Here is a 25,263-nt window from a genome sequence, read left to right on the forward strand (position 1 = left end):
TCCCTTTCTCTCTTAGCATTCAGGGAAGACAACAGGGCCTACAGCCAAAGCCCTCAATCTTTCTTTCTCTCCATCCCTTGTTTTTCTTTCTTTTTTTTTCCTCACATGGTGACAGTGCTCATGTCTGCGTTTGTCTCTTTTGATAAGGCCTTTCATCCTGTTTGCATTGATTGCTGCTTGACGAGTTGCCCTGATACGCCGCGGTCCATTCAGGGCCCCTGAGCAGCATACTGGAGCTATTGTGGACAGGAATGTGTCTCTTTTCAGAGCCGGAGCCTACGAATGAAAGCATGTCAATAATCCCGAGACACCGGCGCTGCACAATACAGACATGCCACACAGAGTCAGGCCTCCTTTTTCTGCTCCACTACCGAGCAAATCAGGCAGAGATGAGCGAGAATGAGAGAGAGAGAGAGAGAGAGAGAGAGAGCATTCCCCCCATGCTGAGGATAATCCTACCAGCTATCAGTTAGAACCGCATTACCATGCAAACACACTGAGAGCATTTTGGTAGAACAGACTACAGAGGTGTGAATCATCCACACAGATTCTGTCAAATTATTCTTGGATATGCACAGTATGCATCACCACTTTCCGATGCTCACTCACACATAAATCGCTTGGATCCCTTGAGGAAGTGTCATTTTTGTACTTGAGAAGAACTCGCTATCACAATGCAGGCTGCTGTTGTAAGTGATGGATCTTGTTTTTGTGGCTTTACACCATGGTTTGTGTAAATGGCGAGTAATTAGAAAAGCAGGACGGGCAAATGGCAGCTATGCTGAGAACCAGGTTTGTTTTTAAAGCCTGGTTTGTTTTAGGTTTGTCGAGACACAGTTTTTCACTGAAGAATTGAATAGATCTATTTGTGGGGCTCACATGTCCCCATGATGATAAAAAACGGAGCTTTAATTTGGACAAATAAAAAAAGATTTCCTCTTGTTTATTGAGGTTATGGTTTGGGTTAGGGGGTAGAAGAATTTAGCTAGGAAAAATACACCAAAGTCAAAGGAAATACCTCACAAATATAGTTATATGTGTGTGAGAGCATGCTTAAGACCACATGGTGGAAATTTCAGAGCATCTGGGATTACTGTGTAAATAAACAGTACTGGGGTCTCTGTTACATATGCATCCGCAAGCACACACTCACTCACTCTCTCTCTCTCTCTCTCTCACACACACAGATATATATATATATATATATATATATATATATATATATATATATATATATAAATAACAAATGGAAAACAGGACACTTCTCTGTGTGTGTGTATATATATATATATATATATATATATATATATATATATATATATATATATATATACACACACAGAGAAGTGTCCTGTTTTCCATTTGTTTTCACTAATAGAACATTCTATTGAGGAGAATAAAGGGCTGTCCACAAGAGATTAGGAAGTCAGCTTCTCTCGCTCACTCACTCACTCACTCACTCACTCACTCACTCACTCACTCACTCACTCACTCACTCACTGTCTCTCACACACACACACACACACACACACACACACACACACACACACACACACACAAAGGACAGTAGTCACTGTGGCCTGTAATCAAATGAATGTTCATTCATTGCATATTGCTGTGTAGGGACAGATGTCTCTACTGGCCTCTTCTGAAAAGAAGATCTCCAACAAACCTTCTGTAAAATGTTTCCTGAGGTCGCAGCCATGATATAGTTAGGCATGTCAGTTGAAAATTCAAATGCAATCCAAATTGCTTAAAATGGCACTCACTGAATTCAGAATTGAATGCAGAACAACATACTGTTTACTTAAAATATGTTTATCCGTTCTTGAGATATTACAAATCAAAGATTTTTAAAAAATGGCTTAATTTTTAGAAAACTGCCGTAATATTCTGTATGAGGATCACAAAATGGGCCTCATTAACGAATGAGATCAAATGTTTTTTTTTTCTTAATAACTTTTATTTTTCAAGATATTTACATGGAAATTGGCAGGCACATAGATTCAGTGTATACTGAATACAAAGTCTGAAAAATTAGTAAAAAACAAATTATGCAAATTAGTATTTAATTAGTACTAATGATGCTAATTAGGTAAAATGTTAAATCAGTACACTCAATAAAAAAGTAATTAAATATTCTTTCTAATACCCTCTTTGTGCTCTGTAGGCCTTTGTATTTCTCAAAAGTACGGCCTACTACTGTTTATATTAAAGAATATCAATGATAATATTCACAGCTTTCAAGAGTAATCTTGAAAAAACTGTGAGCCACATCCAGTAAACAATTCCAATTAATTGAACTGAAATTGACACTCGTGTTTCTGACTTCCGTTTTTTTTAAACATCATTCCGACCACTAAGATCTCAATATTTTTCATCAAAACAACTACAGTTAATAATTATTTATTTATATAAATCAGTTTGATTTGGAAAAAAAGTAGGTAAAGCTATGAAAACTCACTTCAAAGCAGGGGCGTGTTTAGCCTATTTCTGGGGGTGCTCAAGCACCCCCAAAAATGAGCTCAGCACCCCCTAGCTCAGCACCCTCAAAAACACTGCTTTTGGACGTAATTTTCAGAAGTAAGTGCCCTTGCACACTGCGCAATGAATGTGTGCATGGGCGTGTGTGTGTTCTTGAATTCATCTGTTACGTGATAGTTCTATGACCAGTAAAATACCTCTCCTCCTTGCGTCCCCTCTGATTGGGTTGCCTGTCCGCGCAAGTGCTTGCTACTACATGGTGTTTTTTTTAACTGGATTCCACACCGATGAGGAACTCGAAGTAGCACCTGAGTATTACTGGCATAGCGAGATGTGAAGGTACGGACTGGAGTTACAATTGTTAAACACAACACAATAATATGCATAATGCAATACTGATGTTCCCTGGTCTATGAACAGAATGATAAAAACGACATTTATCATCCATATCGAGATACTTTTGTGCAGAGCTGTACAAGTGCTACGGTCCTAGACCACCGTGTGTTAGTCAATTTTATTCAATGTAACATAGCGTTTACTAATGTAAACTAATGTAAAATCATAATAATACACACTTATTACACAATAACACATTAATTAACAATTACCACTGTTCAAAATGAATAGCTCCAACATTACAAATGCAGTAGTAGGTCTTGTTTAGTTAAAAATATAACGTAAATATTTGTGTCAGTGGTTGTAAATGTGTAGATATCATAGTTTATTGGGTCAGCTTCTGTTAAAACATTGCATAAGTCTAGTCTTGTCTAGTCTAGTCTTCTTGTCTAGTTAAGTCTAGTCTAAATGCGGAATAAACGTGGAAACACTGTCGTTCAAGCCAGGTGCCTCTGTCAGCTCTGGGGGCTAAGCACCCCCAAAGATCAGATGCTACAATCGCCCCTGCTTCAAAGTCTCCCATGAATCATAACATCAAAACTAGCAGACGGAAAATTTTGTTGAATACTTCATCATCCCTATAAAAGTTATCTGATTGATATTCACTAGTAATCCATTCAGAAACTGATCAGAAGAGAGAGAGCCTGACTGCTTTCCCGTGACTCAGAAAGCACCGGCAGTTTCCCGACGCCATGTGAACAGAGAGTGTACTCTGTTGTACCAACTTCAACCTGTCGTTACTCCCAAAGTACTGAACAGATCTTAATGAGATGAATTTCTTTGGAAAGCAGAAATTATAAACTTTTTAATGACAGTATTCACGATAGAAATTATTCAAGAGTTAAGCAATGACAGATTTGGAAACTTTGATGATCGTCTGCATGCAGAATTTTCACAGCACGGCCAGCTGATACGCCTAATATAGGTTTCTCATTGGATTTCATTCCAGTGACATATGAAAATCTATTCTTAACTTTATGGACAGGTCAAATCATGCGGATTTTTAGCAACTTTCAAGCTTTAAATCATTAGGCTACTCATATACATCCTGAATAAATATTTAAAAAACATGACCCTGAATGTGGGCGGCATGGTGGTGTAGTGGTTAGCACTGTCACCTCACAGCAAGAAGGTCCTAAAGGGTTCACAAACTTTCAAGCACCATTGTAGGAAAGAAGTCGCTGGAAGTGATGACTTGTAAATTATTACGCAGTCATTAGTAGATACGTTATGTAAATGGCATTTAGCAGATGCTCTTATCCAAAGCGATGTACAACATACCCAGAGCAGTCTGGGGAGCAGTTTGGGCTTTGGGTGCCTTGCTCAAGGGCACTTCAGCCATTCCTGCTGGTCCAGGAGTAGTGAGTAGTGACTGTTTTAAAAGCATCTGCTTCATTGTTTACAGCATGCAGTGGTCTTATCCAGATTACTCCATGCATGAATGTTCTGCTTTCTTCATTTCCTATCATGACGCCGTCTGAAATGTTCTTTTAAACATGTCTGCCCTGTGTTTAAGTGCACAGATGTTATCACACGTTACACATGTTACGACACACGTTACGACACATGTTACGACACATGTTACGACATGATAGGTTAAAGTAATCAGCTATACGCAATGCTACACGCTTAGAAAAAAAAAGGGACTCATCTAGCATTCCTTACCATTGGGGTGTTACCTTTAAACACATCCTACCCTTTGTACCTTTAGTATTAATAATTTTATCTTGAAAGGTGCTTGTAGTGAACCTTGTCCAATGATGTACCTTAAAAGTACACTATATCCACATTCCAGGTGAAAGATACATAAAAAACCCCCACAACAACTAAAGAGTACGACTTGGGTATGACTAGTTCTGTTAGTAACAACATTGAGAAAGTATTTTAAAAAAAAACCCACACACACAAACTCAAACATGAAAAAAGGCCTTAAGGCCTACAGTCAGCCTGGACTAAACCCTCCATCGTCTACCACCCTTAACCCTGGCCTTTCCATCTCTCTCTCTCTCTCTCTCTCTCTCTCTCTCTCTCTAAGTTTATGATTAATCAACTTGTGAACTCAGTTTGCACAGACAACTGACCCTACAGGCTCTGACTACATAAACATTTAAAAGGTGTCCAGTTGAACGGCACGTCTGAGAGCTTTCAAAGATTAAACAAAAGCCAAGTCCATGTTTTCATCTGACGTATCGCTCACTTTACAGTTAAGTTATAAGCTACTCATTTCCCAGATTTCATCCACACTAGTTTCCACATGCCTGTCAAGAGGATGTTGAATTAATAACAGGCCAGCTGTAGATTATGGTGTTTAAATATCACAGACATCCCTCTGATATGGTTTTGTAGGTCAAAGGATCTGCACATGGTCTGTGTTACTCAGGAGTACTGTTTCTCACCAGTGTGTCTGAAAATTCAGAAAGGATCAAAGTTTAAAACCTATAAACTGGCCGTTTAATATCCCATAGAAAATAATGCTGAAAATAATGATGATTTAAAAAAAAAAAAAGAGGTTAACTTCCGATAATGTAATTTGGTGTCCAAATTTATTAAAACAGCACAAAAATATGTTTAAAAAAACTGACTCAGGAATAATAAAAACAAGTTTTGCTACCATTTTATAAACCGATGAAAAGAAAACACAAATCAGGACTCACAATACTGAAATCTCACTCTTCTCAACATTCGAGTTTACTACCAGTTAACTAGCTTGCTATCGGAGTTAGCGAATGCTCATGATATTACGCTATTTATAACTGATGAAGGACATCAGATATCTCTAAATTTCATATTTATGTGTTTTCAAAAATGCGTGACACAGTGGTACAAAGGGCCTCCTGACAGCTCCCTGGTTTGATAATGAATTCGGATTACTGCATGTTTTCACCTGGGTTCTCTGGTTTCCTTCCACCTCCCAAAAACATGTCCAATCTGATGCTCTAAAGTGCTTGTAAAGTGTGAATACGTAACTGAATATGTGGTGTCTCATTCTAGGTGTCTCTCTGGATTATGCATACATACCCCCTTTAAAAATGGAGCTCACAAAGTTTCAGTTTAGTGTGGTCGAAATGCGAGGAACTGGTTTGAGATTGTTGAGATTAGACACCGGCTTCAAACCAGCTCTCGAACTGCCTTGGTGGAAAAGGGGTAGTAGTATTCCTTGGGGATGGGAGGGGGGATTTCAGATCCAGTGCGACCCTGAACAGGATAAAGATCTTACTGAAGAAGAAGAAGACTTTATTTATCATATGGACACTCAAGCACGATGAATTCCTCCTCTGTGTTTAACCCATCTGAAGCAATGAACACACACAAGTGAGTAATGAGCAGACACACGGCAGCTATGCTACAGCACCTGGGGAGCAGTTGAGGGTTAGGTGTCTTGCTCAAGGGCACTTCAGCCCAACCTTCAGCCCAAGGTCACCCTATGTTAACCTAACCGCGTGTCTTTGAACTGTGGGGGAAACCCATATAGACACAGGGAGAACATGCAAACTCCATACAGAAAGGCCCCCATCGGTCACTGGGCTCAAACCCAGAACCTTCTTGCTAATAACCACTACACCACCCCTCATTCACTCAACTCCCCTCACATTTTTCTGCCGCTCCCGGGAACCAAACCAGCAACACTTTGGGCCTAAGGCTGCTTCTTGAACCTTCAGGCCATTCATACTGAAGATCCATCCATCCATTATCTGTAGCCATTTATCCTGTTCTACAGGGTCGCAGGCAAGCTGGAGCCTATCTCAGCTGACTATGGGCAAGAAGCGGGGTACACCTTGAACAAGTCGCCAGGTCATCACAGGGCTGACACATAGACACAGACAACCATTCACACTCACATTCACACCTACGGTCAATTTAGAGCCACCAATTAACCTAACCTGCATGTCTTTGGACTGTCGGGGAACCTGGAGCACCTGGAGGAAACCCATGCGGACAAAGCGAGAACATGCAAACTCCACACAGAAAGGCTCCCGTCGGCCACTGGGCTCGAACCCAGAACCTTCTTGCTAATAAACACTACATCACCCCTCATTCATGCAACTCCGCTCACATTTTTCCTGGGAATCAAACCAGCAACCCTTTGGGCCTAAGGCTGCTTCTTGAACCTTCAGGCTATTCATACTGAAGATGAAAATGAATAAATGTGTGCAGTAAGGCAGCACAGTGGTGTAAATGGTTAGCGCGGTCGCCTCACAGCAAAAAGGTTCTGGGTTCGCGACCGCCGGGGGCCTTTCTGCCTGGAGTTTGCATGTTTTCTGCGTGGGTTTCCCTCACAGTTCAAAGACATGCAGTTAGGTTAATATGAGACAGCCTTGGGCTGAGGTCCCCTTGAGCGAGGCACCTAACTCCCAACTGCTCCCCGGGCGCTGTTAGCATGACTACCCACCACTCTGGGTATGTGTGTGTGTGCTCATTACTCATGTGTGCTTCAGATGGGTTAAGAAGAAGAAGAAACCTTTATTTGTCACATGCACACTTCATCCTCTGCATTTAACCCATCTGAAGCAGTGAACACACACACCCAGAGTAGTGGGCAGCCACACTACAGCGCCCGGGGAGCAGTCAGGGGTTAAGTACCTTGCTCAAGAGCACTTCAGCCCAAGGCCGCCCCATGTTAACCTAACTGTATGTCTTTGTACTGTGGGAGAAGACCAGAGCACCCGGAGGAAACCCACGCAGACACGGGGAGAACATGCAAACTCCACACAGAAAGGCCCTCGAACCCAGGACCTTCTTGCTGTGAGGCGACAGCGCTAACCACTACACCACCGTGCTGCCCGGTGTTAAATGCAGAGTGTGTGATGAATACAAGTTCTTCTTCTTCTTAATAAGCCCTGGTACATTAATGAGGTGAAACTGCTATTTCCTCATCTTATCTCCTTATCTCTAGCCGCTTTATCCTGTTCTCCAGGGTCGCAGGCAAGCTGGAGCCTATCCCATAGACACAGACAACCATTCACACTCACATTCACACCTACGGTCAATTTAGAGTCACCAGTTAACCTAACCCGCATGTCTTTGTACTGTGGGGGAAACCGGAGCACCCGAAGGAAACCCACGCAGACATGGGGAGAATATGCAAACTCCACACAGAAAGGCCCTCGAACCCAGGACCTTCTTGCTGTGAGGCGACAGCGCTAACCACTACACCACCATGCCGCCCGGTGTTAAATGCAGAGTGTGTGATGAATACAAGTTCTTCTTCTTCTTAATAAGCCCTGGTACATTAATGAGGTGAAACTGCTATTTCCTCATCTTATCTCCTTATCTCTAGCCGCTTTATCCTGTTCTCCAGGGTCGCAGGCAAGCTGGAGCCTATCCCATAGACACAGACAACCATTCACACTCACATTCACACCTACGGTCAATTTAGAGTCACCAGTTAACCTAGCCCGCATGTCTTTGTACTGTTGGGGAAACCGGAGCACCCGGAGGAAACCCATGCGGACACGGGGAGAACATGCAAAATTCACACAGAAAGGCCTTTGCCGGCCACTGGGCTCGAACCCGGACCTTCTTGCTGTGAGGCGACAGCACTAACCACTACACCACCGTGCCGCCCGGTGTTAAATGCAGAGTGTGTGATGAATACAAGTTCTTCTTCTTCTTAATAAGCCCTGGTACATTAATGAGGTGAAACTGCTGTTTAATCATCTCATCTCATTATCTCTAGCCGCTTTATCCTGTTCTACAGGGTCGCAGGCAAGCTGGAGCCTACACCATAGACACAGACAACCATTCACACTCACATTCACACCTATGGTCAATTTAGAGTCACCAGTTAACCTAACCCGCATGTCTTTGTACTGTTGGGGAAACCGGAGCACCCGGAGGAAACCCACGCGGACACGGGGAGAACATGCAAACTCCACACAGAAAGGCCTTCGCCGGCCGCTGGGCTCGAACCCGGACCTTCTTGCTGTGAGGCGACAGCGCTAACCACTACACCACCGTGCCGCCCCATGTTAAATGCAGAGTGTGTGATGAATACAAGTTCTTCTTCTTCTTAATAAGCCCTGGTACATTAATGAGGTGAAACTGCTGTTTTTATTTTTGGCTGAAACGGATGGACCAGTGTCTGAGTGGAGTAAACGCTTTGTTTAGCAGTAATATAAATGTAGACGTGGTTAAAAAAAAAAAAAATCAAACTGATATTTAACCCCTGCTAGCTTTTCCCTCTTTTGTTTTACGCAAAGCTCTTTTTTTTAACACATGGTAGTGACAGATTGTTTGAGCTGGAAGGAAAAGCCATTCGAAGCTAATTAAGCAGCCATTCCGAGCGCTATTCGCAGGCGGGAGGCTGAGAGGCTGAGTGCAGGCGCAGGCATTTGTCAGCGCTCTGCCCCTCGTGGGCTTGATTGACAACACTGTGGCCGGCCTGACAAGCTTTACAGCTTTGCACCAATCCGGTACGGGCTCGGAAATGGCTCGTGATCTTATTGGTTGGAAGCGGTGTGACGTTGCGATGAACCCACGTGGGGCGGGCGAACTCGTGATAGGTTGATTTGCTCGGGCGCAGACATGTTGGGTTTGGGCTGTTGTTGTTGTTCTGACAGCATGAATCAAGCGATCGAGGTTGATATTTTTTTTCTCTTAATTGGTGTAAACCTTCGAAGAAGTATTTATTATGTTTACACCAAGCATCATGTTATTTGTGTGTGTGCGTGCGCTATAATAAACATCTCTGCCTCTTCTTCTTGTATGATTTCACCGATCACTTCTTTCTTTTTATTAATTTCTTCACGCATTTCCGAGATTTCAGCTTCCGTGGTTAAGATTTCGAACAATCCTATCTCGTGTAGGCTGTTTGTCTGAAGGAGGAGGGAGAAAGAAGCACGTTTAGATCCAAGATGGCGAACATGAATGAGGTCAGATGTTTACAGTCCAATCAGTGTACAAGGCGGCGGCGTGGCCCACGTGGGCACTCTGGGCTGTGATTGGTGCGTGTGGATAAACTCCTTGCTGAGATCTGATTGGCCGTGTCGGCGTCTTTCTCGCGGCAGTTGAATCGTTGTGTCAGTGGGCAGTGCAGTCTGTGCTGTGCTATGGTGTGTGTGTGTGTATATGTGTGTGTGTGTGCGTGTGTGGTACGGCGGACTGAGTGGTGCGGGTACGGATGCGGAGCGGAACCGAGCCGTAGTATAAAAGGATAGCTGCGCGCGCCTTCCGGTGTCAACAACTTTTTGTTTTTTTTTAGTTATTATTATTATTATTATTATTATTATTATTGTGATTATTATCATTTGGTTCGTTGAAAACCTGTTAAAAAGACCCGAATGTCGGATTTGGAGTTCTGATCGACGGTTTGGATCGTGCTTGTTTGATGTTATTTGTCAGCGCGCGAGAAGAAACAACTCGACTCTTTGATCTCTAGCTTCGACGTTTGAAGTGGAGCGGAGTGGAGTGGAGTGGAGTGAGCGGCGCGCGCGCGCCTGGAGAGTGATTTCCTCCTGTGTTCTGGTTCTGGACGGGTTCCTCTTCACTGCTGGGACTTTCTTGTGCACGGATCTAGTGGAGACAAAAAGGTATAAAGGATATGATAAAAGAAGGATTCCTGTTTTTTTTTCTTTTCTGTAGCGAGTTCAGAGCTGTCAGTTCTTTCCAGCCTCGTTACACCACTGATACACACTATACACTCCATTTCCCTCTTGTGTGTGTGTGTGTGTATGTGTGTGTGTGTGTGTTTTCTGTAGACAACCAGCTTTCATTAGAGCTCGCATGTAAATCAGTGATTTATTCCTATAAGATTAGGTTACAGTATGACTAGTCATGTGTTATTACATGTGTTATTATTATCAGAAGGATGTGAGAGTGAAAACAAAGCCGACTAACCATAAAAACAAGGCAGCAGAAGTCATAAGAAACCCCAACGGACCGACCAGAGATCTTGTTAGAGATCTGGAGCTTGGAGCTTCCTTCCTTCCTTCCCCTTCACTAATCAAACTATACATTAGGCTAACACTGCTGCTGCTGCAATCCCAGCCAACTCTGTGTTTTCTGTTTCTCTTCGTGATCAAGTCGACAGCGAGAGAGGAATTAAAGACACTTCTGATACCGAGAAGGATCTTCTCCACCTGCTCAGATCTGCACAAGGTCTACATTCCCTCCGGATCACACAGGGATACACGCAAGATGTATCCACAGGGCCGGCATCCGGTAAGTAATGGCTCTAAAATGACTCATTTTCCTTTTTTTCCACCATTCAGTGATGTGCACTTTGTTGTGCAGGGTTTGTGTAAAGCTCCCCTGAGCACAAAGTGCCTCTTTATATCTGTTCTTCACAGCCAGAATAAACAAAGGGGCCCTTCTTGTTTGCGCCCGAGTGCACCCCAATTGCCTGATTATGTGCGGAAAAAAAAAAAAAACACAAAAACACAAAACACGCAACTCGAGATCACACAATGAGAGGTTATGGTGTCTCTGTGCCGAGCTGGTGAAGGTCTGAGACAAGAGACCAGGCAGGGAAGCTGTGAAAGAGGGTGTGAAGGAGAGAGAGAGAGCGAGGGGGGGGGGGAAATCAGGTTACAGTTTTTCTCCGAGGCCGTTTAGACGCAGTGACCCGTCTGTGTGACAGAGAACGCTGTTGAGTGATGGCAGCTATTCCCACCAGCACGAAAAACGACCAGCAGGCCAAGCTCCAGGGGAACGAATGCATGGGCGGCTTTGACAGACCACGACTCAGCCCGCAGATGAAATATAATTTCCCCGAGAATCAGGAAGCATGAAATGTGTTATTGACACCAGCGGCGGTTATTTCCATGAGTCACATTACTCTGTGTGTCTGAAACACTGCACAAGGAGCCTAATGGCAAAGATTGGTGTGATTGTTTTGGTAATGGTGGCAGGGTGCAGCCTGGAAGTATCGCTCCAACTCTGTGACAGATTGTATGAGCGAAAATGATCTTGCTGTTTGCAGGCGCCTCATCAGCCCGGGCAGCCCGGGTTCAAATTCACAGTGGCAGAATCGTGTGACCGGATCAAAGACGAGTTTCAGTTCCTGCAAGCCCAGTATCACAGGTAAAACACTGATCATTATAAATTATTGCGTGTTTATTGTGATAATAAACAGACTGTGTCTGGGTTAATGACAGCCGTAGACACGTTATGCTTTTACACGTCTCCTGCGTTAAGTGCTTGTTTTTTGTGTTCTTCCTTTGCTTTGTTTTAGCCTGAAGGTGGAGTATGACAAACTGGCCAACGAGAAGACGGAGATGCAGCGTCACTATGTCATGGTAAGAGCCAACATGTGGTTTTTTTTTTGTTGTCGTCCCCCCCCCCCCCCCCCCCCCCCAACTTCAGAGCTACACATGATTTACCAGACTGATAGTGTTTGCAGTGATAGCTGTGATTAGAGGCGTGTGTGTATTGTGAAATGGTAATAGGTTCAGTGTTTGGAATGGGGTGTAATTCATGTAACTCGTCATTTTCTGAATTGCAAACACAACAGGTCAGATTGTATGTTTGTTTCTGCCTGTCTGTAATTTTCCATTATACATGGTATGCCTTATAGACCGGTGTGTTGTCTAGCAAAGTTTAAATTCCAGCCGTTTACAGTCGAAGTTAATTTATGTACATGTGGCTTGACTGGATCAGGCGAAATGTGGGTGGCATCTCAAGTGTTTAACGCACATAAACAGTATTTAAAACGGTATTAAGAAAGTGGCAGACTCGCTCTCAGAAAAGAAGCTAACAAACGGTACTTTTTCTAGATGTTAGGGTGGTACCATCAAGCTGACATATTATGTACCTTTATTTTAGTATGTATATTTGACACAGAAGTATAATTTAAGGTATATAATTGGACTTTAAAAGCTAATTAAAGGTACACTACATGCACTTTCCCTAAGTATAGAAGTTACAAAACATGTACAGTTGATGGTACCACCCCTTCTGTAATTACACTGCTAGAAATTTGGATTAAAAAAAAAAAAAGGGCACAGATTCTTAAACAGACGGACAATTACAGGTTTTTCAAATATAACACGGCCACTAAAATGCCAGCAAACCTAAACCCACCCTGCAGTGCTGTTTCATCCCGATCGATTCATTACCGGCTCACTGTTCACCCTTGTTTGGGTTCTCTCGCTTGTTTCTGGAAACTCGGGAGCAGCAAGAGGAAAAGCAGTTCCTGCAGTCGGTGATGTAAGAGAGACACTATGTTGGACAGTGTTAACCAGCCCCTCTTATCTTATTTGGCCATGCAGGGATTGACTTGACATACCGGTACTTTTGTTAAATATTATTTTTCGTAGGAATGCGAGGTGAATGTGATAAAGGGCAGCACTAGATAAACAAGGTGAAGCAAACAGTGGGAGAGGGAGGAGGGCTTTTTCCTGATGTTCAGAAAATCAGCTGATGTTAGCAATTGGGGGTGATGGTCATCCTTCTGTCGTACAGATTAGATAACTGAGGGTTGCATGTTCTACAACATGTCAGTGGATATAATAATCTTTGTTGTACAGAAGTGGGAATGGAAAAGAAATGGTGATTGGAAGAAAAAAAAAAGCTAGTCCTAAGCCTTTGAAAGTGAATAAATGTAGAGTAAGGTTAATGAGTGTTGAGTTTGTCTTTGAACAGACCTAAGTGTCTGTTTGACAGGTGTTGCATACACTTTCATACTCGTCTAGCATGCAGTGTATATGACTGTGATCTCTCAAAGGCTGCTGTGATAATTATAATGTCATACGGTTGTGAATTCAAAAAAACAATTATGAATTTGCAATTATTGATCAGGAACCGAAAAGGGCGTTTTATTGAACACTTTACGTTATAAGCCGATATTTTTTCAAACGTAAAAAAAAAAATCCTTTAAATTAAGACTAGGTTATGTTTTAAACAGGGCGGCACGGTGCTGTAGTGGTTAGCGCTGTCGCCTCACAGCAAGAAGGTCAGGGTTCGAGCCTCGTGGCCCCATGTCCGCGTGAGTTTCCTCCGGGTGCTCCGGTTTCCCCCACAGTCCAAAGACATGCAGGTTAGGTTAACTGGTGACTCTAAATTGACCGTAGGTGTGAATGTGAGTGTGAATGGTTGTCTGTGTCTATGTGTCAGCCCTGTGATGACCTGGCGACTTGTCCAGGGTGTACCCTGCCTTTCTCCCGGAGTCAGCTAGGATAGGCTCCAGCTCGCCTGCGACCCTGTAGGACAGGATAAAGCGGCTAGAGATAATGAGATGAGATTAATAAACTGTATACATAAATTGGTTTCACTGTCTGACGACGCTATAGTTAAATGGTTTGAATTGGGAGCTCGTGATGGAAGGCAGTAAAAACGCACTAATTGGCTAACTTTAGCGAAGCTCACCACTGTTGCAGTTGAGTATGTGATTAATAGAGGGCAGCAAATATCGATTAAACAGGACAATTAGAATGCAGTTAATTTTACACTTATTTATTTATTTATTTATTTATTTTTTCAAAGGACACATGTAGTTAATGACTAATACTTTCTACATGTGGAGGCTCCAAGGTAAAGGCTGTGTACTTGTAACCTGATGGTCATGAGATCAAATCCCAGCACTTCTTTAGTCCTTGAGCAAAACCAGTAACCCTCACCTGCTTGGGTTTAAGCTGACTTCTGTTCTGGCCTCATTTGTATGTCACTTTGGTTAAGAATATCAGCCAAATGAGTAAATGGAAATGAAATGGGAACAAAACAAAAAAAGTAGTTTCTGTATTCTAACAATGTGCATTAGTAAAGGCATAGAGCAAAGTGGATCTAACCTGATGTGTATCTCTGAATCCTCTGGAACATTCTTGTTCAGGTTTAAATACCAGTAGGCTGATGAAAAGCACCCACTGGTTGGTCAAAGTAGCTGTGCTTGAGAACAGATGAGACTGAAAGGCTCACGTGGTGCCAGATCAGATTGCAGTGCGGTCACCTTGAGGGGAGGTGTGGACAAAGTGTGACTCGTTGATGAAACCATTAGCCTTGTGTGAGAACTCTGACTCATAGCAAAATTGACTGTCTGTATCTGAACAGTAAACAGTAGTGTGTGTGTGTGTTATGACCCGTGGCTGTTTTTTAAATGGAGCTCTATATTCTATACTGTAAATATGCTCGAGTATGTAGAACCTGACGTTTGCAGGATATTAATGGAATTAAACGTCAAACTTGACACTTCATTTTTCACTGGTTTTAGGATATCAGCCAGAAACTAATTATACACTACAACTCGCTGTACTCCTCAGTGCCAGCACACTAAAGGTACACAAAATACACCATTTGAAATGCAAAAAAGTCAGGAGCGTTTAGGACGTTCTAGGTGACTTTCATGAACAATTACCAGTTGGAGACCCATATCGTTGTACTTCCTGATTGGCTAGAAGTTGCTGACGGGCTGATATATTAGCAATGTGTTATATCTTTGTCAAAAAGAAGGTACCGTTTCCTTTTTTACTACCACATATCCAGCCTGTATTATCGTTTAAAAAACAAGAATGGGCAATAACTCACGTCATGATCATCCCCTTAGTTATTCCAAATAATGTGTGTGTACGTGCCACAATGATTCATCTGTTAGCAGTAAAAGAAACTTAAGCACTCCCCCCCATTCTTCCTTAAGGCGGTCGATACATTTATTGCAATACAGCAACAGCCTTTGGGGTTATACGGTGCACTGTTGAAGTATTTCTGTCTATTGTGTTCCAGATCCTCTTTGCATTCCTGTCTCAATTATTAGATTTAGATAAGGGGTGTCTATAGTGCATGTTTTTGTTTGCTTATTCTTATCCATTTCTTCTCTTGCAGTACTATGAGATGTCCTATGGACTCAACATCGAAATGCACAAACAGGTACGTGACCCATTCCAGCTACAATCGTTTCAAAATTCATTCGTCGAACATTTAACACTTGTAGGCTACGTTTACATTACGTCGAATCAGCAGATCATCAGATTAACGTTCTTAAAACGATTCGCGTTTACACTAAAACCGTTAGCCGTGCACACAGCAACACCAATACACGGATACGCTCGGCTCCGCAGGCATCCTGCGCTCCAAATCACTCCACCCTGAACAGCGAGTGCCCTCTGGAGGGTGCGCACTCCGGCCCTGCGCAGCTCACACAGCGCGCGAGTGAAGTGCACAAGCCACGATTCGGGACTGAGCCGCTGTGTGTGTGATCCCAGCGCATATCACTTACTACTTGCAAGTGGAAGGATGGCAAGCCTAAAGACAATCATAACTACACAATGGGCAGTATTTGCATCAGTATTTGCAGTATTTTCATACTTTTATACTCTTTAATGAAAGGTGATACAAGGCGGAAGTCCGCGCCGTTTTTCAGCAGTCGCGTCACATGACCAACGCCAGCGAATCAGGAAGGTGGATGTCACAGTGACGTTGTCCAATGAGGACGCCAGCTAGAGCTCAGCACAGCGTATTCGCGTATCTCAATGTTTACACAGCACCGGACCAGATACGATCTAGATTGAATACGTGGACGCTGGCGGATTCCCGTTTCCCAGCTTTTCTAGGTGGTTTAATGTAAACGGACAGTGCATCCGCGAAGAAAACGAGACAGATACGGTCTAATGTAAACGTAGCCGTAGTGTAACTGCAGATGAGCGTTGCAATGTTTGTGTGCAGACTGAAGCTGAGGTTTAGATGGGTTAAATTATGTAGCGCATGTGAAGAATTACCAGTGATGGATAAACACTTTGTGTGAGAAGGCGTGTTGGGTGATAAAAGGGAAGTGTTACTTTGGAGAGATTTCCACAGATTAGAGTTAAGTGTGACTTTTCAGCAGCGTTTAGAAAGTGTCACGCATGTATTTAAGAAAGGAATCAGATCTCAAATGAATGCAGAGTTGCTAAAGTTATTTCACTGTTTTGCACACTAAAGCTAGGGTCCCATGAAATCTGTTTCTCTATTTTCAGCTTTATTTATTGATCTATTTGTGTGTTTATTTTTATTTGGATTTCGGGATGGTTTGTTCTATAGATGTTTGATTAGTGAAGGCTGTGGTGCAAGCTGAGATAAAAGAAACAGCTATGGTGCTTGCTACCTGAGGGACCTGAGGTAAAAAAAAAAAAGTCATAATGCTAACTGAGGGACCTGGGGTTAAAATAAAAAGGCGATGGTGCTACCTGAGGTAAAAAGCAAAAGGCTATAGCTGCTAACTGAGGGACCTGGGGTAAAAAGGCAATGGTGCTACCTGAGGTAAAAAGAAAAAGGCGATGTATGCTAAATGAGGGACCTGGGGTAAAAAGGCGATGGTGCTACCTGAGGTAAAAAGCAAAAGGCGGGACCTGGGGTAAAAAGGCAATGGTGCTACCTGAGGTAAAAAGAAAACGGCTATAGTGCTACCTGAAGTAAAAAGCAAAAGGCTATAGCTGCTAACTGAGGGACCTGGGGTAGAAAGGCGATGGTGCTACCTGAGGTAAAAAGAAAAAGGCTATAGTGCTACCTGAGGTAAAAAGAAAAAGGCAATGTATGCTAAATGAGGGACGTGGGGTAAAAAGGCGATGGTGCTACCTGAGGTAAAAAGCAAAAGGCTATAGCTGCTAACTGAGGGACCTGGGGTAGAAAGGCGATGGTGCTACCTGAGGTAAAAAGAAAAAGGCTATAGTGCTACCTGAGGTAAAAAGAAAAAGGCAATGTATGCTAAATGAGGGACGTGGGGTAAAAAGGCGATGGTGCTACCTGAGGTAAAAAGCAAAAGGCTATAGCTGCTAACTGAGGGACCTGGGGTAGAAAGGCGATGGTGCTACCTGAGGTAAAAAGAAAAAGGCTATAGTGCTACCTGAGGTAAAAAGAAAAAGGCAATGTATGCTAAATGAGGGACGTGGGGTAAAAAGGCGATGGTGCTACCTGAGGTAAAAAGCAAAAGGCTATAGCTGCTAACTGAGGGACCTGGGGTAGAAAGGCGATGGTGCTACCTGAGGTAAAAAGAAAAAGGCTATAGTGCTACCTGAGGTAAAAAGAAAAAGGCAATGTATGCTAAATGAGGGACGTGGGGTAAAAAGGCGATGGTGCTACCTGAGGTAAAAAGCAAAAGGCTATAGCTGCTAACTGAGGGACCTGGGGTAGAAAGGCGATGGTGCTACCTGAGGTAAAAAGAAAAAGGCTATAGTGCTACCTGAGGTAAAAAGAAAAAGGCAATGTATGCTAAATGAGGGACGTGGGGTAAAAAGGCGATGGTGCTACCTGAGGTAAAAAGCAAAAGGCTATAGCTGCTAACTGAGGGACCTGGGGTAAAAAGGCGATGGTGCTACCTGAGGTAAAAAGAAAAAGGCTATGATGCTACCTGAGGTAAAAAGGCTATAGATGCTAACTGAAGGACCTGGGTTAAAAAGGCTATGGTGCTACCTGAGGTAAAAAGAAAAAGGCAATGTATGCTAACTGAGGGACCTGGGGTAAAAAGCAGTGCTTAATTTGTGAAGTGGGAGGTCCCGGAACGCAGGAGGTGGGTGGGTCCGGCGACTCAAAAAAAAAAAAAGGCAGGGGGCGGTTTACTATAACTTTACGCACACACGCCTATTGCATGACATGTATTGCAACAGCACCAGTTATCAAATCCTGGACAACAATGGACAACGCTCAGAATGTTCTCCAAACAGGCACTCAAGTTCACTCTTGCTCTCCACACATATGTTAAGGCAGGGGTTGGGAACCTTTTTGGCTGAGAGAGCCATGAAAGCCACATATTTTCAAATACATTTTCGTGAGAGCCTTATATATTAAATTTATCTTCTAAAATAACAGACTGTACTCATATCACAACCGGTTTATTTTACCATTGGAGATCAGATCACACAAGACATGAGTTAAATGACTCATTTTAAGGATTTAAGTAGGGTATTTAAAAGCATAGCCTAGGATTTCAAGCATATTTCAAGTTTAAAAGCAGTGCCAGCAAACATAAGTGCAATCAATTCAAGTAATAGTTAAGAAATAAAGGGTTTACAAAACAAGTTGGAGACTGGTACACTTGCAGCTGGTGCAGTGTCACCGTGTCCAACGTCGTCCATTTTAGGTCGTTTAGGATCCGGCTGTCCTGGGACTTTGAAAAATTTTAGTAAGCTTTCTTGTTTTTTTTTTGCCATTTTTTCCACAGCGCAAGCTAACGGCTACAAAAAACCCGGTGTTCTATTGAGCGGAAGTATACACCCCCCTCCCTCTTCCGTATAGATTTTGTGGATGTCATAGGAGAGAAATCAACAACAGATATAAAAATCAAAACCGAACACTAAACAAATTTTATTTACTTATTTATTTAATTTATTGTTTGATTTTTTTTCCCTTTGTGATGGTCACGGAGGTGATCTGATCCATTTAAATAGCTGCCGGAACACCGAATGAAATGAAAATAGCTGCCGGATCCGACGAAGGAAGTTCCGGATCTTGTTCCGTCTTGTTCCGGCTCAAATTAAGCCCTGGTAAAAAGGCTATGGTGCTACCTGAGGTAAAAAGAAAAAGGCGATATACGCTAACTGAGGGACCTGGGGTAAAAAGGCTATGGTGCTACCTGAGGTAAAAAGAAAAAAGGCTATGGTGCTACCTGAGGGACCTGGGGTAAAAAGGCTATAGATGCTACCTGAGATGAAAAAAAAAAAGGCTATAGATGCTAACCAAGGGACCTGAGGTAAAAAGGCAATGGTGCTACCTGAGGTAAAAAGAGAGGCTATGGTGCTACCTGAGGTAAAAAGAAAAAGGTGATATATGCTAACTGAGGGACCTAGGGTAAAAAGGCTATGGTGCTAACTGAGGGACCTGGGGTAAAAAGGTGATCGTGCTACCTGAGGTAAAAAGAAAAAGGCTATGATGCTACCTGAGGTAAAAAGGCTATAGATGCTAACTGAAGGACCTGGGTTAAAAAGGCTATGGTGCTACCTGAGGTAAAAAAAAAAAGGCGATGTATGCTAACTGAGGGACCTGGGGTAAAAAGGCTATGGTGCTACCTGAGATGAAAAAGAAAAAGGCTATAGATGCTAACCGAGGGACCTGAGGTAAAAAGGCGATGGTGCTGCCTGAGGTAAAAAGAGAGGCTATGGTGCTACCTGAGGTAAAAAGAAAAAGGCGATGTATGCTAAGTGAGGGACCTGGGGTAAAAAGGCGATGGTGCTACCTGAGGTAAAAAGAAAAAGGCTATAGCTGCTAACTGAGGGACCTGGGGTAAAAAGGCTATGGTGCTACCTGAGGTAAAAAGAAAAAGGCTATGGTGCTACCTGAGGTAAAAAGAAAAAGATGATATATGCTAACTGAGGGACCTAGGGTAAAAAGGCTATGGTGCTACCTGAGGTAAAAAGAAAAAGGCGATATATGCTAACTGAGGGACCCGGGGTAAAAAGGTGATGGTGCTACCTGAGGTAAAAAGAAAAAGGCTATGATGCTACCTGAGGTAAAAAGGCTATAGATGCTAACTGAAGGACCTGGGTTAAAAAGGCTATGGTGCTACCTGAGGTAAAAAGAAAAAGGCGATGTATGCTAACTGAGGGACCTGGGGTAAAAAGGCTATGGTGCTACCTGAGGGATCTGGGGTAAAAAGGCTATAGATGCTACCTGAGATGAAAAAAAAAGAAAAAGGCTATAGCTGCTAACTGAGGGACCTGGGTTAAAAAGGCTATGGTGCTACCTGAGGTAAAAAGAAAAAGGCGATATATGCTAACTGAGGGACCTGGGGTAAAAAGGCTATGGTGCTACCTGAGGGATCTGGGGTAAAAAGGCTATAGATGCTACCTGAGATGAAAAATAAAAGAAAAAGGCTATAGCTGCTAACTGAGGGACCTGGGTTAAAAAGGCTATGGTGCTACCTGAGGTAAAAAGAAAAAGGCTATGGTGCTACCTGAGGTAAAAAGAAAAAGATGATATATGCTAACTGAGGGACCTAGGGTAAAAAGGCTATGGTGCTAACTGAGGGACCTGGGGTAAAAAGGTGATGGTGCTACTTGAGGTAAAAAGAAAAAGGCAATATATGCTAACTGAGGGACCTGGGGTCAAAAGGCTATGGTGCTAACTGAGGGACCTGGGGTAAAAAGGCTATAGATGCTACCTGAGATTTAAAAAAAAAAAAGAAAAGAAAAAGGTGTTATATGCTAACTGAGGGACCTGAGGTAAAAAGGCTATGGTGGTACCTGAGATTAAAAAAAGAAAAAGGTTATAGATGCTAACTGGGAGACCTGAGGTAAAAAGGTTATGGTGCTACCTGAGGGGAGATATGGTGCTTACTTTGTGAGTTAGTAAGAAACAAAAATGCTATTACAGTAACTGAGCGACTGATCTGAAGAAGGCCTTTTTTTCCTGATCATTTACTCAGACTATTTAAATATTTTGGAGTAACTGTAAATCCATTTTAATATCTCAATACCATAATGTAGCTTTTTCATGAAAATAAAAGGCTGAACTAAATTAATCAAAACATGGCTCTCTCTCACTTTATATATTGAGTATCACAGGACTGACACACCGGGAGGCATATTGTGTGCTGCACATGCTTTTATACGGCGTGAATGATCTGTGTTCTGGCATGAAAAGGAGAAGGAGCTGGAGAAAGCAGTGTGGTTTTGAGCAAACTATAAGGATTATTCAGACTGAGTGCTTAAGTGTTAGATATCAGGATATGCATTACAGTTCACCTGGATTAAATATATGGGGAAATCCTAAGGGACATTTCTTGTTCTCTTTCTCTCTCACACTGCTGAGTAATGAGATGTAGGAGCTCAGTTGTTAGTAAGGGCTTTATCACTCTCAATCCAAGGCTGCACAAGGTTAATGTTCTCAGTTAAAGATGTGGAACAGCAACGACTAGTCATCAGTCGTGTGTGTGTGTGTGTGTGTGTGTGTGGGGTAGATGGCATGAACAATGTCCGTTAAGCTCTTCTGTCCAGCTGAGAGGGATGAAAATAAAGAGGTTTATCAATTTTATTTTTTAATCAATAAAGTCCAGCGCAAGTAGACCAACACCCTGTGTGCATGGGTGTGGCTTTGCTGCTCTTCTACTGTGCTAATGAAAAGAAAATTCAGGCAGAAATTTGATATGCATGTTCTGTTAAGTTTGATTTGTGAGCATGTGGATGGTCTTTTCAGTCTGGTCTGGTTATTCGTTATAGCCTCAGGCAAGGTAAAATGGCCGAGTGAGTAGCAGGGCATCATTAAGGAGGATTGTATTGGTCTGAGTGTCAGTAAGAAACTTTAATTATCGTGCCTCATTGGGCTGCTTCGTTACAGCAGCACCCTGCTGCTTCTTGCCACAAAGCCTCTTCGCTCTCTTTGTCTCTTTTCTTGTTTTCATTCTCACTAAGTATATCCTGAAAATACCCCTAACCAGTAATTTATGTCATGGAAAGCAGTCGAAAATGATAAATTGTTTGTTTTTAATGTTCACGAAACTACTAAAACGGTGCTTATTAATGGCCTGTACACTTTTACCCTTATTAAAAATGTCGGGATCTATGAATATACATACACCCCCTTTGTTTCTCTGCCATATTAAATGACTAGCTCTTGTTAGCTAAGAGCCAGTTCAACAGCCTATTTAACAGCAAACAAACTTTTTGAAACGTAGCACAACAACCTCTATTTTTATCCACAGCTAGCTGGCTAGCTTAGCACACAAGTCCTGGAGCTAAAGGTTTCCATAATATGTCGCCCTCTAACAATTTGTATAATGAAGGTGATTGGTCCAGAGCTGTTGTGTCTGTTTTGTGACATCACAAGTACCGAGGAAGTGTCTGTTTTTTAAATCTATTTTCCAGTTTGAGCAGAAGATTTTGCATGCCATTAAATTCAGAAAGAACATCTGCTTCATTAAGCAAATCTCTATCAAGGTAAAAAGAAAAGATGTTTTGTGTGAGAGAGAGAGAAAGAGAGAGAGAGGGTGTGTGTGTGTGTGGTGTGTGTGTGTGTGTGAGAGAGGACTTGTTCAAATGAATAATTTATTGAAGTTTCCAGGAATTGTTTGCCAAGGTGATGGTCGACTTGTCCGAGAGCCAAAACAAACTATCTGAGAAACGTGACAGTCTTCTTTTAGTTGTGTGTATATGTGGGTCTTTGTGGGTGCACACATGCATTGGTTGCACCATAGGCTTACGTATGCAACGTACAGACCAGCTATAAGCTATTTCAGTTAACGCAGACACTCCTCAGCCTGTCAGCTTGTGGACTGGAGGAAGTGGCTGGTTATTGTGGGTGGCACAGAGTGTTGCATTAGTGGAAATGGGTTTACACCCTGAAGTGAGCACTCCAGAGGGAGAACAAGAAGACTGCATTAACTGTTTTGCCTTGTTTATTACCCAATTGAAAGCGTGCTTATTTCCTGCGCTGATTTGGAAACAGTGTGGTACGGAGATGTGGTCTAACTGGTGGAGCTTCATCAGTGGACTCAACTGGTGTTAAATAATGCCTGCAAGATGTTGAAGGATATTTTAAAAGGCAAGGTGTTTTTCTCTGGCCAGGTAAGGATTCACCTTAGCTTAAATACTCAAGTTTTAGCAAACAAACAAACAAACAAACAAATAAAGGCTGTCAGTGATGTGCTGATATTTTAGCAATCAGAATACCTTATTACAATACGACTATTCAGATCTTGTCAGTCATTTTATCGAAGTGCATCACTGAGTTGCATGTTGATCCTGGGATTGAGATGCTGGCCTCTTCTGCCCCTCGGACCTGCTTGATCCATCCTGGTGCCCTGTGTCTGGTCGGAGTTTTATCGCACCGCTCCTGTGAAGGACGCCCCCATGAGGACAGTTGAGGGTTATACCTGTTAAAACTGTTAATATTATAGTCAGGCTGTCTGTTGTTGCCCAAATGAGGATGGGTTCCCTTTTGAGTCTGGTTCCTCTCGAGGTTTCTTCCTCATGTCGTCTGAGGGAGTTTTTCCTTGCCACCGTCGCCACAGGCTTGCTCATTGGGGATAGATTAGGGATAAAATTAGCTCATGTTTTAAGTCGTTCAAATTCTGTAAAGCTGCTTTGCGACAATGTTTATTGTTAAAAGCGCTATACAAATAAACTTGATTTGATTTGATATATATATATATATATATATATATATATATATATATATATATATATATATATATATATATATAATTTCCCCTAAAGCTTGTTGGCCGTGTGCATGCCTTTCTCATTCGTTTAAAGTCTTCTTTCAGATTTCTGGTTAATCAACAATTTTCCTTCTGCCAGGATCAGACTACACAATATTTTTGCCTTTTCACGATGGTCAACATGTGAGATAAACAGCGTTCCCCCGGGTTCTGAAAAATATTCTCCATTTTTTTCCTTGAAAAATCAAGTCAAAGAAGTATTCTTCACTTTTTTCATTATTTTTATTATTTTATTTTTCTTTTTTTTTCTTCACTTAATATGTTTTTTTTTTTTTAGTTACTGACTTTTTTTAAAAGTGGACTTAATACAGGTTTATACAAACCAACCTGGCACAATTCAGATATTTGTACAGATACAGCTAGGCTTCTCCAATACATATATAATGTGGGCTCCACTCTAGACTCTAATAAGAAAGACCTGATTTTGGGTGGCCTGTGCACCATCAAGCTAAAATAAACCTCTTTAGTTTGAGGTTACTTCAGGTTATTTTAGTATGGAATTATTCAAAAGAGGTGTCCGGACTCCCTTTCGCCTTTACTTCAACACAAAACTTGATTTACAATTGAACAGAGTTGAGAAGAGTCTTGGAACAACCAACAGTGAAGGAATCTGATTTTCCCGTTGATTTACAAACGGGAACTCAACATGCCATGCTCCCTTCAGTCACTTGCTAGCTGACAGCACTTTGACTTTGGCTTTTTTTTCCCCTTTTCTTTTTTCATTTTTTTTTTTAACCGATTCCTGTATGACTGACACTGCCTGATGTGCTCGGGGCTCTGAGTGTGCCTCCCCCATGGCTGTTTCAGCCCTTAAATCATCTTCAGTGCTTGAAGAAGCCCGCCCAAAAAACTTCATCACCTTAGATTGCGCCATTGTTTGGTTCACACAGAGATAATTACACCACCACACCAGGCCGATTAAGGCGCACTGTGTTTGGTCAAAAGCTCGGCGCTCATTTGGTCATCGTGTAGGCGTGATTTTTATTGGTCACAAGCATGCGCTCATTGTTTACACTCAATGAAAGGGATTTCTAGAAAAGATGACTTATGATAATGATGACAAATACGTTCATCACTGTCATGACTGCCAGTAATTTTCTCTTTGTCACTGATGGAATATGTTCGTCAATGACGAACGCCAGCGGGAACCCTGGATTAGGCAATCCTAGTTATATAATTATTTTTTTTCCCATGTCTTGATCGAGAGACTGGTAACAGTAAAAGTTTGACACCGACCAATCATCAGGCACGTCCTTGCATGTGACTGGGGAGGAAGGGCAAGAAATTGTTAATCATGGCTACAGAAGGAATGTCAAGGAACATGTCGTAGG

General features: G+C 42.3%; 1 protein-coding gene across 12 annotated transcripts in view; it reads left to right on the forward strand.

Annotated features, from left to right (window-relative positions):
* Positions 1-9,900: 9,900 nt before the first annotated feature.
* tle3b (TLE family member 3, transcriptional corepressor b) overlaps positions 9,901-25,263 on the forward strand; it is a 61,510-nt gene continuing 46,147 nt past the window's right edge. For 11 of the 12 annotated variants that reach the window (XM_060911528.1, XM_060911529.1, XM_060911530.1 and 8 more), the window contains exons 1-5: positions 9,901-10,409; positions 10,903-11,040; positions 11,801-11,901; positions 12,053-12,116; positions 15,631-15,675. In XM_060911528.1, coding sequence (XP_060767511.1) covers positions 11,017-11,040; positions 11,801-11,901; positions 12,053-12,116; positions 15,631-15,675 — 234 coding nt within the window. In that variant the 5' untranslated portion in view covers positions 9,901-10,409; positions 10,903-11,016. The remainder of the gene's footprint in view (positions 10,410-10,902; positions 11,041-11,800; positions 11,902-12,052; positions 12,117-15,630; positions 15,676-25,263) is intronic. The other variant, XM_060911534.1, reaches the window with a different exon arrangement.

Source organism: Neoarius graeffei, chromosome 27, assembly GCF_027579695.1.
Source record: "Neoarius graeffei isolate fNeoGra1 chromosome 27, fNeoGra1.pri, whole genome shotgun sequence".
NCBI classification, from domain to species: Eukaryota; Metazoa; Chordata; class Actinopteri; order Siluriformes; family Ariidae; genus Neoarius; species Neoarius graeffei.